General features: G+C 42.3%; 1 protein-coding gene across 1 annotated transcript in view; it reads right to left on the bottom strand.

Moving 5' to 3' along the window:
* The window catches only part of lrch1 (leucine-rich repeats and calponin homology (CH) domain containing 1), an 85,806-nt gene that overhangs the window by 40,132 nt on the left and 30,674 nt on the right, over positions 1-15,000 (bottom strand). Inside the window, exons 2-3 of the mRNA XM_078286006.1 lie at positions 13,314-13,458; positions 149-275 (exon numbers count right to left, since the gene is read on the bottom strand). Of these exons, the coding sequence (XP_078142132.1) occupies positions 149-275; positions 13,314-13,458 (272 nt within the window). The remainder of the gene's footprint in view (positions 1-148; positions 276-13,313; positions 13,459-15,000) is intronic.

The raw sequence follows: 15,000 nt of genomic DNA, 5'->3' as shown, positions 1-15,000 counted from the left end.
ACACACACATGCCAGGAGCAGAGCCGTAGTAATAAATTGTAAGGGATTAGGGGGCGTGTACAATGGATACTACTATGTATGTATTCACTTTCAAAGTGCACACACACACACACACACTCCACACACACACACACACTCTCTCTCTCACCAGCTCCATGAGGTTGTGTAGCTGTCCGATGGTTTCTGGCAGGCTGACCAGCTTGTTGTTGCTGGCGTTCAGGACTCTGAGCGGTAAACCACACAGGCAGGAGGGCAGGGACCCCAGCTGGTTCCGACTGCAGGGAAAACACACACACACACACACACACACACACACACACACACAGCACATGAAGAGATACGGTGAGATACAGCGGTAACAATTCAACAATGTATTTTTTCTTTCTTTCTTTCTCTCATGTCATTACTTTGCTGTATTCCTTAACTCGACTTTCTAGCAATTCTCCATCAGGAATTGTGATTGTTTCCTTTGGTCTGAACCAGAGGGGAAAAGTTCACTCTGCTGCATTGTTGTATTTGTTTAGTTTAGATTCACACTGACAATTACAAGAGAACCAGACTTGTAAACAAAAGTCACAATATTACTGGAAGCTTGCATCTGTTGTCCGTGTTTCTTGAGGTGTTTGATTATGTGTTTATAGGGATGAGAGCATCTGTTTATCTCAGGAGTCGATACTCCATCTGAGGTTCAGGATTCAATACAACCAGGATACCATGTGATCAATAAATAAAAGTCTGACTGTGCAGAATTCTGTTTATTTCTGAGACTCAAATCTTTCTAGCGATGCCATTGGCTGCTAGAATGTAAACAACAATTTAAAAATGTCGTTACAAAGTGACAATAATATAATTTGGATGGAGAGCTTGTGAAACTGTGATGGTCAAGAGTCTCATTAGTGATTACTACAGCAGAATAACATGGAGCTGATATCACCATTCATGTTCCTGACAGCAGAATAACATGGAGCTGATATCACCATTCATGTTCCTGACAGCAGAATAACATGGAGCTGATATCACCATTCATGTTCCTGACACAACATACAGACTGACACATTTTTGTATTGCAAAATTTTGAATTTCAATATATCGGCCCATCCGTAATTTATGGTATCTTTTTTTTTTTATTCTACCACACTGACGCAAAAAGTCAATTTCCATAACCCAATATAAGCACAAAATATACAAATCCAACGCACTAAAATATATATTTACAATAAAATTCTGCAGCACCTGACAGAGTAAGTGTTGGCGAGACGTTTGCAACTGGACATAATTAAAGATAGTGACACTTTAATATATTTATCTGGGCCATAGAGACAGACTGGGACGACCCACAGCTGGCTACCCAGGCATCAAGAAAACAAAATATCATATTCACAAACAGGACTCATATAGCATGGCCAAGCAGCCTTATGATTAAGAAATAAATATTATATATACATAATATAATATAATATAATACTGTCCCAAACAAGTAAACCTCAAACAGTCATTATAGAGTCATTATACTGGCTGGTTTTAATATATGAAAACCATAATTATTAAAATATTTAATAACTACCAGGCAGGAAAACAAACTCTTTCATCCGTCAGCCACAACTCAAGAACCACTTTTATTATTTTGGCAGACAAATTACTTATAGAAAAAGTGAGGGAGGTAGAGAACTGGTGACTTTTACATTAGCTTCTTACTGTACATCTAGTCATATACACTAGAGACGCACCACACACACACAAACACACACACACACACACACACACACACACACACACACACACACACACACACACACACACACACACTTAAACACACCCACCAAACCTATACAGATATTGGCTAAACAATGCATGGAAAGCTCCTTATAGAATTTTAAGGTCCTTCATCAAAATTCGTCTCACATATTGTGTTCCTCCACATTAAGACTACATTTCCCATCAGCCTCATTGCTTCCTGCCCCCCCCCCCCCCCTCCCCCTCCCTGAAGAGGATCAACACGTTGGAAGTGATTTCTCCATCTTCCTTTCCCTCCTTCCACCATCTGCTGCCAGAAACTCTTTCAGCTTTAGCTCCGTTTGCTCTGGAAGAACAGAACCTCTTCCTGTTTTGTGCCGTAAAGCGATCCAGCAGATTTCCCTCCAGATCCACCAGGTGGAGAAACTATGGAGGATGCAGAGTAGAGGCTGATAGAGGCTGACAGGCTTCTGCTTATGATTGATGCTTATGCTCGATGATTTATTGATGTTAAAATGCTTCATGCAGCACTTTAACAGGTTAAACTCACCAGGAAAGGCCGTGACTGTGTTCAGAGTATGTAGCGCATCCTAACTGCATAGTATGTGAATTTTGTGTACGCGAGAAATGCCCGGATGTATACTAGATTAACAAGAATTTCTGAGTATGCGGCGTGAGCTTACTGCACATACTCAACCGCCCCAGAATGCATTGCGTCTCTTCAGACTGCGGAATGGCGGACGGTCCCGGTGCCAAATCTCCGAAAACAAACAGCCGTTATTTGGATAAACTGACCACATATTGGGAATCTACATGGTTACTTTCTCACCTGAAAAAATATTAAAACTTAATAAAGTGGCATATTAACAGTCGTAGAGCCAAAATTACAACAGCTTTTAGCCTGCTTTAAAATCCCCGCTATCGCTGCCGGCTGGTGAGAAATGCATTCTGGGATACTTGGCTGTATACTTCAGTGTGAACAGTCTGCTGGTAATGGCATACTTAATTTCATAATTTCAATCATTTAGTAGGCAGTATGCAGTACATACTCACTGAGTATGCAGTAGGCAGTACGTTAGTATGCGGTTCCGAACACAACCCGTCTCTTTCAGTCTCTTTCAGTCTCTTTTAGTCTCTTTCAGTCTCTTTTAGTCTCTTTCAGTCTCTTTCAGTCTCTTTCAGTCTCTTTCAGTCTCTTTCAGCTTTAAATCATTTTCGGTGATTTCCGTGAACAGAAAGCAGAACATGAAAGCCGCTCTGACCTCGGGGACGCAGTGAAAACATTCCCACTGACCACAGAAAATCATTTCCACCAAGAGTTTCACAGACAAAAGAGCACAAAGAACAAGAGAGCAGAGCGTCAGTGAGCCACTCCAAAGAACACATGAACATTTTAAAGTCTTCCAACGTCCCATTAAAATGAAACGGGGAGAGGTCAAAGGTGAGCGCATGATAGAATAAATATGTTGTGTAACGGAGTGATTTCACACCAGAGCGCAGTGTGCTGCAGTAAAGTGTTTGTTTTGCACAAGAACAGAGAGCCACATGGGAAAAATTAACTCTCGCATGAACGCTTCCCTTTTCCCAGCGCACTTCTGCCTTAGGTGTGTGTGTGTGTGTATGTATGTGTGTGTGTGTGTGTGTAGAGAAAGCGTAAGGTGTAAACATATAAATGAAGTAACACATATACACTTCATACAACACACTGCAAAACACCTCATGCTGCGAGCAGGCAGTAATGTGTGATAATTAACACACACACACACACACACACACACACACACACACACACAATCTATCTTTACCAACAGTAGAGAGCAGAGCACATTAACAGTAAATACAGGCTATCAAATGGCTTCAAAAAGCCAAATTTAAGACTTTTTAGGACCTTTTTCACACTGCCTGCAACTGATTTTAAGACCAAAACAAAGAATCAAAGCTGGCAAAAGCAAACCTGCTCTGACTGGACACAGTTAGTGAAAGTTGTGAAACTATAAATGGGCAGAATAAGAAAAAGGACACTGGGAAGTTAGGATGAAGTCCATGAAGTCCAACTGTGTTTAGTAAAGCAGACAAGATGCAGATTGTTCTACTAACTCTGTTCTGTTTTAGTCTCAGAGTGAACAGAAACAAACAAAATGAGCCTCTAATAGTTCAATTTAATACATTTGATACACTTTATAAGGTCTTTATAATATTCTAGGCTAATATAATATTAAAAACCCGTCACAGAGCCATGCTGCTGCTCTGCAGCATATTTCATCATCACGATGCCCCGGGCCGGACGACTTTTTCCTCAAACAACTTAATAAGCCGACCGTAAACACGCTTTCCATCTCGGGAAAGTAGTTCCGTAGCACAGAAAATAGTCCCCGGAGTAATGAAGAATTTGTTCCCGTTTGAATTTGATTTGGTAATAACTACAACAGTCTGACTTTTCATGGTAACAGTTAGCGATTTTAAAAATGTAAACTATGTCTTTGTGAGCTGTATTTAAAGGTTTTTAGCTTCCAATTGGAGCCAATGACTTCCGGGTTGAAGGCTGAAAACGGAACATGGGAAGTCAGAAAGTAACGGGAGGAGAGCAAACGCATTGTTAATTTTGTTATTTTCATAGGATTTGTTGATGATAAGAAATGTATTTAAAAACACCAGCCTTATCCTTTAAATTCAGGTAATGTAAGACTGTGTCAGAGCCTGAACCTGCAGGATCTGACCAAACACTTCCTCTTGGTGGAGCAGCAGTGCAGCACTGTAACTGATCCATGAGCACATAACTAGTATATCAGTCCACAGATGTAGTTATTATAGATATTATATAGTGTAGTTATATATTATATTATTAACACTATTTATTGTATGTTTGATGCTCTACTGCTGCACTTTGGCTTCATTCCCAAGAGGAATTGAAGAGTTTGTTTGCAAAATCATATAACTCCATCTGTATTCATCTCTATAAATCATGTTTTTTTCCAGGTAATATCAATCAAACAATCACACTAGTGATGCATTGTCTATAGTCGATATTGGCTTTTGCCCATATACTGTATATACAGTTTTGCAAATTAACTCTTCAATTGTTTAGTAAGATGTAAGTTTTGCTCTGTTTTTAGCTATCAGGAGTTCTGAGGAATGATCTAGTAGTTGTTTGAAATATTTGTGGTGTTTCTACTGTGTAACAATGCAGACAGTATTGCATGCAGTACTACAGCAGCATGGATGCAGGATACACACGAAGAAGCTGGACTTCTACAGCGGCTGCCATTGTTTATTAGCTGAAGTCAAAAAAGTCTGTGAGCTAAATTTAGTCTCTGTTCCTGTTGACTCATCTCAGCCTCACAGCATCAGTTCTCACACTGACGCTTCCTCTCTCTGCCCTGCCTCTGTTCCAGGCGGTGTGCATGCTTTCATCTAAAGCTTCTTTAAAGAAACTGCACTTCGGAAGATAACGTTTGGATTTTTTGAAAGTTTGAAGGACTTCACTACCCAGAAACCCTGTAATCGTGACGTCAGCAAACTGAATGATCTTCAGTTCAACCAGTCTTCTGCTGGAGGAGCCCTGCAGACCCACGGGGCAGCTGGGGGTTAAATGCCCGGCTTGAGGACAGACGCTCGTCTCTGATTCGCTTCCCACATCAAGCTGAGGAGTCAAACTGCCAACCTGTTTGTTTTACTGCTGATTTATCTACAGTGTGATATGGATTTCATATCAAAAGAAAAAATATGGGGCAAAAGAACAGACTGACAGATTTTGATTCTGGGTTTCTATTGGCCTCTAAATCAAAACGGTGACTGCTGACTCTTAATAAACTCTGTATAACAAAGAAAAATCAGGAACCTACATATTTATCTGATGTGTTCGTTCCATATTAGGGTGACACTGATATTGTTTTGCTGATATATCAGGTCGATACTGGCTTTTTAATAAAAAAAGGCAATGCTCCCCACTACATATATGATGGAGGTGAGGATGTGATTTTAATTTCCTCAGTCTGGTTTCAGTGGAGAGTTTTAGTGTCCCATGATGCTCTGAATGTTTCAGAGGCTTTTCCACCCTGACGAGAAGAAAACTCTGGAGGAAAACACTGAAAACTTGAAAATGAAAATGGTCAAATGTAAAGACAAAGACTATCTACACAAATTATTGGCTATCGGCAGCTTCAATGTAAAAATATTGATCAGTTGAGATGTTTTCCACAGCGATGTGTTGGGTCTGGGTTCGATGTGGTTCTGCTTCAGCCTCTGGACCAGAAACACTGAAACTCCACAGAAAATTATACTTGCACTTTCTAATATACTGTTTTTATACTGGTTCTTTTTATACTTCCAACTGTTTTTATGTCTCTTTTTTAAAATATTTTTCCCCAATCAAGCTTGTAAAGCAGCTGGAGTCGTATCACTGCATGACATTTGCTCTATAAATAAATCTGTCTTGACTATAAGAGAGAGGCAGAACAGACCAAACAGCTGCTTTAATCCCTGACCAAGCACAGCACAATATCTTAGAATAGACACACACACACACACACACACACACACACACACACAAACAAACGCACAACCAAAAACCAACACAAACAAACACACACATTTATGTACGTACAAGAATGCAAATGCTTGCAAAAGACACATATATGCAAGCATGCACACACACACACACACACATACATGCAGTCAGAAACACACACACACACACACACACACGTCATCACCACAAGATTGTGAAACCCCCTCTGACTCAGTTCTGAAAATAACATTCAGGAAATATAATAAAAGTGAGTTTATCCAGCTGTTCACACACACACACACACATACACACACACACACACACACACACACACACACACACACACGTGTTAAGTCTCACACAATGGAAAAAGTGTAACGTTAGACTTTGATTATTCTTCAGCCAGAGTTATTGGCTGTTTTACGCTGGAGAAGACTGAGACTCAACAAGGCCTCTAATCCTGTGTGTGTGTGTGTGTGTGTGTGTGTGTGTACTCATGTTGAGTACTAGTACCCAAAAAAGTATCATGGTACCTGAGAACCAGTACTCTATTTTGTATAATTACTGTATTTTAAACAACTGACAGTGAACCCACTTCCCCTCAGCCTGCCTCGTCTGCTTCTACTGCAGTTAGTGATTCACTACGATTCCCAGAATGCCTTTCAACAACCACCAAAGCACTTGCCTCGTCGTTAGAGCAGAGAGACTGTGGATCCAAATCTCTTATGTGGGAAACTATACCTAAGAGAAAATAATGAAAAATGCTCTGTGGACTTTACTGCTATTGCTGCGTACACACACACACACACACACACACACACACACACACACACAAAAACAGCATTTCATTGAGTTTGTGATGCACTTATTCTATCTCTTGTATTTATTATCCTCGTTTGTATTTGTGTGCTTTGTTTTCTGTAAAGTGCTTTGCATTTTGTTAAAATCACTTTTTAATAAACTCGACTTCATTTCTCTCCAAGCAAATAAATCCTGAAGGAGACATGAAGCTGAAACAGATTTGTGAGAAAATATTTTTCAATAAATTTTAAAGTAGGTCCGCTCCATCAAAAGTTTATTATACAGACAACATTTGGAGCCGGATTGTTACGTAATCATTACCCACAATGCCATTTAAATCTATCTCCATACATCACTGTCACACACTGAGATGGCACCATCTATAAATAATTCATTCAGTTTGCAGAAATCATAATTTCTTACTGATCCAAGAATCTTGTGCAAAAACCATAACCTCAATACAATATACAGACATACCATAGAAAAAAGAATGTAATACACAATCTCTATTAAAAAATTCAGTTTTTTTACATAATGGGGAGAGAAGATCAGAGGTGGGGACTGAAGTCACATGACTTGGACTCGAGTCACAGTTTGAATTGGGTTCTGCTGACTTGGGACTCGACTTTGACATACAAACATACAAACCGCAACACATTTTGTAAACACACAGCAAAGCTACTGGGCGACGGAAGCCCTTAAGGACAAACCGTGCATAAAGGCTAAACGTACCTACGGAGAAATATCGCCTGTACCAGTCTCGCTTTGCCAGATTTTTCTCCCGCTGAGGGTCACATGACCCACAATGACAAGTGAAGGGCAGGTAGCAAGTCTACTAGTTGAACACGTTTACTCACTCTCTTCATCTATTCACCATTACCAGAATTTATTTCAGGGAGGGGAGGGGGAGAGAGAGGGGTGGAGCTAGTTTTAAAAAAAGGAAAAGCTACTGAATGGGTCGGGAGGAGCTACAACTCGGGCCGGACGTGACAACACGCTTTAGGAAAGAGGAGAAAACAACAACAAGCTGCTGCTGTGTGGCTGTTTGTTTACATCATTACATCTCACGGAAATCTCCACGTAGCACACGTTAGTGTTGGTTACAGGGTCTGAAATCACTTATTGCAGGTTTAAGTGCATCAAAATAATCACTAACCAAATAAACATGCAGCTAAACTCTTGAACTGTACCAACTTCAGTCTCCAACACACACCATGAATTCAGAAGAACCAAAATACTCTTTCCAAACACTCACTGCTAACTGGAATTATCTTAAATCACATTACACTTCTTGTACAGATTAATTAAACCCAGAAAACATACTTTTCCACTTTTATCAAAACATTTATTTAGCAAGTATTAAAAAACATCATCTAAAACACACAGCACGTTTGTGGGCCCTGTCAGACGAGCGGAATTTTGAATCTCACATTCAAACTTTAGTTTGAATTGTGACGTCACAATGGGGCAGTGAGAGGAGTGTGATGTCACAATGGGGCAGTGAGAGCAGTGTGATGTCACAATGGGGCAGTGAGAGCAGTGTGATGTCACAATGGGGCAGTGAGAGCAGTGTGATGTCGAGACTCCAGGGTATTAAAGATCGTGCAGAGGCCCAGAGAGGCATTTCGTTTGTTGACACGATGGAGGTGCAGCAGAACACCCGGCCGGAGGCCCAGGGAAGCCCCGCCCACCTGGAGCCCCCTGCTGAGAGAAACACTGATGCCCAGGCCGGGCTCCAAGGAGGCAAGAGACAGGAGAGGAAATGGAGCAGCCAGGAACATCAGCTGATGATTGAGGCAGAGGAACATCACAAGCTGGTTCTGGGTCTGGACTCTTCTGCCCAGAACCAGGAACAGACCCAGGCCCTAAGAAACTGGAGCAGCCAGGAACGCCAGACAATAATGGAGGGAGATGAGCATGTCAGGCGGCTTCTGGACCTGGACTCTTCTGGCCGGGGCCAGAACCAGATCCAGTTCCTGTTCCTAGGCCTCCTGGAACAGGCCAAGGTCCAGGTCCAGGGCCAGGAAGAGGCCCAGGTCCAGGAACAGGGCCAGGAAGAGGTCCAGGCCAAAGGACAGGCCCAGGAAGAGATCCAGGCCAAAAAACAGGTCCAGGAACAGGGCCAGGAAGAGGTCCAGGCCAAAGAACAGGCCCAGGAAGAGGTCCAGGCCAAAGAACGGGCCCAGGAAAAGACCCAGGGCCAGGAACAGGGCCAGGTCCAGGCCAAAGAACAGCCCCAGGGCCTGGGCCATGAAGAGGTCCAGGCCAAAGAACAGGCCGAGGGAAAGCCCCAGGGCCAGGTCCAGGCCAAAGAACAGGCCCGGGAACAGCCCCCAAACGATGAAGGAATCGGCATCACGGCTGCTCTGAAGGAGGCTGAGCAGAAGCTGGAAAAACACCGTCTCCAGTGGCAGGAGGAGAAGGCCGGTCTCCTCAGGGCCACAGAAGCCAACCTGCGGGCCCTGGAGGAGAAGGAGAGAGGGTGGGCCGAGAGGAAACGCTTCCTGATGCAGAAGATTGAAGATCTGGAGAGGGACCTCTTTGAGTTCACTTATGAGGAGACCAAATTGCACTGAACATACATGAGCAGCTATACTTAAAAAAAAATCTATGGCCCCTCAACTGGTAACATTTTAAATATCTGGCCCCCAAAAGATAAATAAAGCAAATATAAAATACTGGCAATACTGTCTCTCTCTCTCTCTCTCTCTCTCAATTCAATTCAATTCAATTCAAATTTGCTTTATTGGCATGAATGTCAACAACAATATTGCCAAAGCATCAAGAATCAATGAAACAAAACAATATGAACACAACATTAAGATTGATACATATTAATCTCTCTCTCTCTCTGTCTGTCTCTCTCTCTCTCTCTCTCTGTCTCTCTCTCTCTGTCTGTCTCTCTCTACTGTCTCCTCTCTCTCTCTCTCTCTCTCTTTCTCTGTGTCTGTCTCTCTCTACTGTCTCCTCTCTCTCTCTTTCTCTGTGTCTGTCTCTCTGTCTCTCTCTGTCTCTCTCTCTCTCTCTCTCTCTCTCTCTCTCTCTCTCTCTCTCTCTCTCTCTCTCTCTCTCTCTCTCTCTCTCTCTCTCTCTCTCTCTCTCTCTCTCTCTCTCTCTCTCTCTCTCTCTCTCTCTCTCTCTCTCTCTCTCTCTCTCTCTCATCTCGTCCTCTCTGCTCCATGGAAACAACCTTTACTCTCACTACGGCTCCCCACAAAGGACAAACAGCATCAGGAGGGAAAGAAAAAAAGAGATTGAGTTCTTGACATTTACACTCAAACTCCTGAAGCAACAGAGTCTGTCTGCAGGGAAACCGCTAGAAAAAAAAACTGATTTACCGCCCACACTAAATACAGTTACAGTTGTCTCATCAAGTGAAAGGAAACTGTAGTTCTCAATGTAAGAATCCAGTATCACTTATTAGAAACCTGTATGTTAATGAGTTAATGTAATAATCAGTATCATTATCATATAAATAAATGTCAATTTTGCCCCTCAACAGTGATTCAGCCTATATCCAGTTCATAAATCTTCTGTCTGGTCGCTCTTTCCTGGGAAAAAAAAAAAATCCTCTGCCGCACAGGAAGTGATGCGTTTTACATTTCCGGTTTGTTTGGAATCAACAGAAGAAGAAGAACTGGGTAGTTAGCATGAGCAGTGATAGCCGCCATGACTGAACAGACAGAGAGAAGAGAAACTCAAACTGCAGCAACAGAGAATCCAAGCTCCGCCCACATTAAAATCTCTTTCTCTCTCTCTATGTCTCTCTCTCTCTCCCCCCTCTCTCTCTCTCTCTATGTCTCTCTCTCTCTCTCCCTCTCCCCCTCTCTCTCTCTATGTCTCTCTCTCTCTCTCCCCCTCTCTCTTTCTCTCTCTGTCATGACGGTGGCCTGTTTGGGACATTTAAGGCACTATAAATAAAGCTGCATTATAATGTGTTCCTGGGGAAAAAGACACAGCGTCCCGCTCTTCCTGTTTTGACAGGCCAGACTAGTGTGTGTGTGTGTGTGTGTGTGTGTGTGTGCATGTGTGAGAGTGTGTGTGTGTGTGTGTGTGTGTGACTAAAAGCCTCACATTCAAATGTGATTATCCTTCCTGTCCGTGGCGAGATATAAAGTCTTTCTGTCTGAAGTGTTTAAGAGTATCAGACTCATCATCATCATCATTGTCATGTTGCAATGAGCTTTACACACACCCACACACACACACACACACACACACACACACAGCCTCTCCAGTCACGGTGCTATCATCCATATTACTGAGTTAATCAGTAATTTAATGAGTGATCAATTTAATTAGGACTTAAAATGCTGATTTGGCTGAACGCATGAAATAAATGACGGATGAAGGCTTACTTTGTGTGTGTGTGTGTGTGTGTGTGTGTGTGGTGTGTTAAGCTCGTTGTGTATTCCTGTGCAGTCTGTGTGTATCGAGTGTGTACAGTGTTTGATGATACGTGTGTTCGCCTGTGTATGAGTTCGAGTGTGTAGTCGTGTGTGTGTGTGTGTGTGTGTGTGTGTGTGTGTACTTGGCTGTGTGTGTGTATGTGTGTGTGTTTTTCTATGTATGTTTGTGTAGGTGTTTGAGTGTGTCCTTGTGTGTGTGTGTGTGTGTGTGTGTGTGTGTGCATGCATAAATTGTAAAATCCAGCATGCATGAAGAGCAGATCAGTTCCTGTGACAGAGTGTGTGTATGCAAGAATATGAAACACTGTTGTGTGTGTGTGTGTGTGTGTGTGTGTGTCAGTGAGATGTGGCAGGACTAATTCATCAGTGATTCCTGGTGGAAGCCGAGCAGCAGGGAGGAAAAGATTAAAAACACTAAGAGCAGAGTGTGTGGTCTCATGTTGATGATGCGTTCAGGAGCGCAGGGCTGCAAGATATTTTCCTTTCCTCCAAATTAAAGGCCTTTCTGTGTCTGGACCTGGATCCACATCATTTACATCTTGATCTACATAATATATAAACACAAGAAGTATATATTTTTACATTGTTTTGTTTCTGTTTAGTTCCTAATGACCAACCTGTGAAGCTTAAAATCCTGAAAAACCTTAAAATCCTTAAATCCTTAAAATCCGCAATTCTTCAGATGGATTCAGTCTGTTGCTGTTTGGGGGGTAAATTGATTCATCATTTATAAAAGTCTATAAAATGACAAATGCCCATCACAGTTCCCAGAACTCAAAGTGATTCTTCAGATTTCTTCCTCAGTCTGACCAGCAGCCAAAAAACACAAAGTATTCATTTAATAATGAGATGAAACAGCAAATCTCAGCATTTGTGAAGCTGCAACCAGCAAATGTAAATTTGGTAAATGACTAAAACAATCAATCTATTGTCAAAATTGTGTGTACTGGACAGAAAGAGATTATGAAGTGTTGAGAGAGGAGAGAGGATTTGTTTTTGTTTTTTAAATAAAGAACACCTTGACCTTTAAACAGCAAGAGAGACAGAGTGCAGTACTGTATATGTGAAGGTCAGCGCCAGGTGTGTGTGTGTGTGTGTGTGTGATACTGAGTGCGGTCTTGGAGTTAACTGACAGTCCATTGAATGCCAGTCATGCGTGTTGAGCTGGTACCACACACACACACACACACACACACGCACGCACACACACACACACACCTGCCAGTGACTCATACAATGGCATAATAACAGCGCAGCACTGGCAAAACAGTGGGAACGGCCTGACTGTAAGCCAACAGACAATAGAGTCTGGTCACTTTAAAGGACAATGACACTGTTTTTTACATCGTCACTCTCATGTTTCTGATGCTGCGTTCAGACTGAGGAGAGAGAGAGAGAGACAGAGAGAGAGAGAGAGAGAGAGAGAGAGAGAGAGAGAGAGAGAGAGAGAGAGAGAGAGAGAGAGGAGAGAGAGAGAGAGGCGACTGCAGACAGACAGGACGCAGTGCACAGGGGCAAAATCAATATACCATAGTCAAATTAATAGTAAAACCTTGGTCTAATGACTGAAAACCAGTAGTATTATTAGTTCTAGTGTTTCGCCACATTAAGACTACATTTCCCATCAGCCCCGTTGCTTCCTGCACCTTCTGCTTCTCCTCTGGCTGCTGCTTTCCAAACCACAATTAAAGAGTTAATTTCCAAAGTTAAAGTTCCACTCAAAGTTTAACACTCAAAAAAAAGGTGTCACTTTTCCCCAAAGGATCGATGTCTCACTTTAGAACAAAACTCCTCAATCTCCTCAAAGAATGTGTGTGTGTGTGTGTGTGTGTGTGTGTGTGTGCGTGTGTGTGTGTGTGTACCTGAGGTTTAAGGAGGTGAGGGACTGCAGGCTGATGATGCTGTCTGGGATGGTCCTGATGCAGTTGTGATACAGGTTGAGCGTTTCCAAGGCGACCAGCTGGCAGACTTCTGTAGGAACGTCGGCCAAACGGTTCTTCGACAAATCTGGAGACGGGAAAGGGACAAAATACAGTTTAAAACATTCAGTAAGTAACACTACAGGTAAAATACGTAGATCCCAACTGAAAAAAAGCCAAGGCGCTCCATCTGCAGGTTCAAAAGCTGAAAGGCCTTTATTATCGTGACTAGACAGTTAAAATCAAACAGCTGACACCCATCCTGACTAGACCTGGTCTTCATCAGGACAGAGGAAGAAACAGGAGCATCGTCATCATGAGGTCAGCTCCCGTCCAGCAGAGCTGTAGATTCAGTTCATCACCCTCAGGGGTCTGACCGCTGACACACTCTGCTTTTTGCATTTTTTTTTGTACGTGTGAATAATTAAGCATATGCATGAATGAATGAAAACAAGCAGTAAACAAAATTAATGAAAACATCAGCTAGAAACGGAGGGGAAGGATGAGATATCTCCTGCAACTTCTATTGTTCTGATATTTCATCTCTCCCGGTTAGCACTATCCCCAAATCATAAGACAGTCATGAAATATCCTACGCTGTCCCCTTAAACATTTTGCTAAATCATTAATTAGGGAGATTTCACCACTCACAACTGTGTTTTTTGTGGCAGCCTCGCGGGGCTTTTATTTTGAAAAGAAAATGCGCTTCGGCGACAAGCCTTTGGGAAATGTGGCGAGTTTCACAGAACTTCAGCTTGAGAGGGAACTGGGAGTTCAAAATAACTAACGAAGAAGAGACCTGAGCGTGGAGCTGGCCTGACAGCGGAGGTCTGCAGCCAGACCGCCCTCGCATGTTAACACAGCAGCGGAGCAGGAGGTGGGCGTGGCCAAGCCAAGTCTCAACAGAGCCGGGGGGGTACTGCAGCAGCAGCAAGACCCGACACAGAATAGAACAAAATGAATGAACTAGAACAGGATGTAGTGGAGGGTAAACACACCTACACTCAGTTTAACCACCTTTTTATCTGCAGAAATAGAGTCGACCAACATGTTTCACTTGACATAACTAAACAAGACTAAGAGTCTAACAGCCCGGCGACGCTGAGTTTTGTGGAAGCGTCTCTGCTGGGATTCGAACTCGTCTCCTGCAGTCCAAAGTGAAGAACAGACCGACCGACTGACGATACCATCCATAGAGCCCCTGCTGTCACGGGGCTAAAAATTCTTAGTTTTCATTAGGGCTGAACAATTAATCGAAATTTTATCGAAATCGCCTACTGCAATTTTCAAATCGCAGGAGGCGCAATATTTATTAAAGGCGAAATGTGTGTCAAAATACAATTTTAAATTAAATACTGTCGTGCTGCTGAGATGTCCTGGCCTACACATCATATTCTACACACTTAAGAAAACATCTTTGTTTGGTACAGATCCCCGCAAAAATCACACCATAATCATTTTAATACGTTTTTCAATGAAAATGAGAATAATGACGTAAAAATGATCATTCCCTCTAATATCGCAAATCATATCGCAATTGCAATATCAGTCAAAATAATCGCAATTAGATATTTTTTCAAAATCATTCAGCCCTAGTTTACATCATACATACATCAAGTTTAGTGACTAA

The sequence above is a fragment of the Centroberyx gerrardi genome, chromosome 10 (assembly GCF_048128805.1).
Source record: "Centroberyx gerrardi isolate f3 chromosome 10, fCenGer3.hap1.cur.20231027, whole genome shotgun sequence".
Taxonomy (NCBI): domain Eukaryota; kingdom Metazoa; phylum Chordata; class Actinopteri; order Beryciformes; family Berycidae; genus Centroberyx; species Centroberyx gerrardi.
This window is presented reverse-complemented; position numbering and strand designations above follow the sequence as displayed.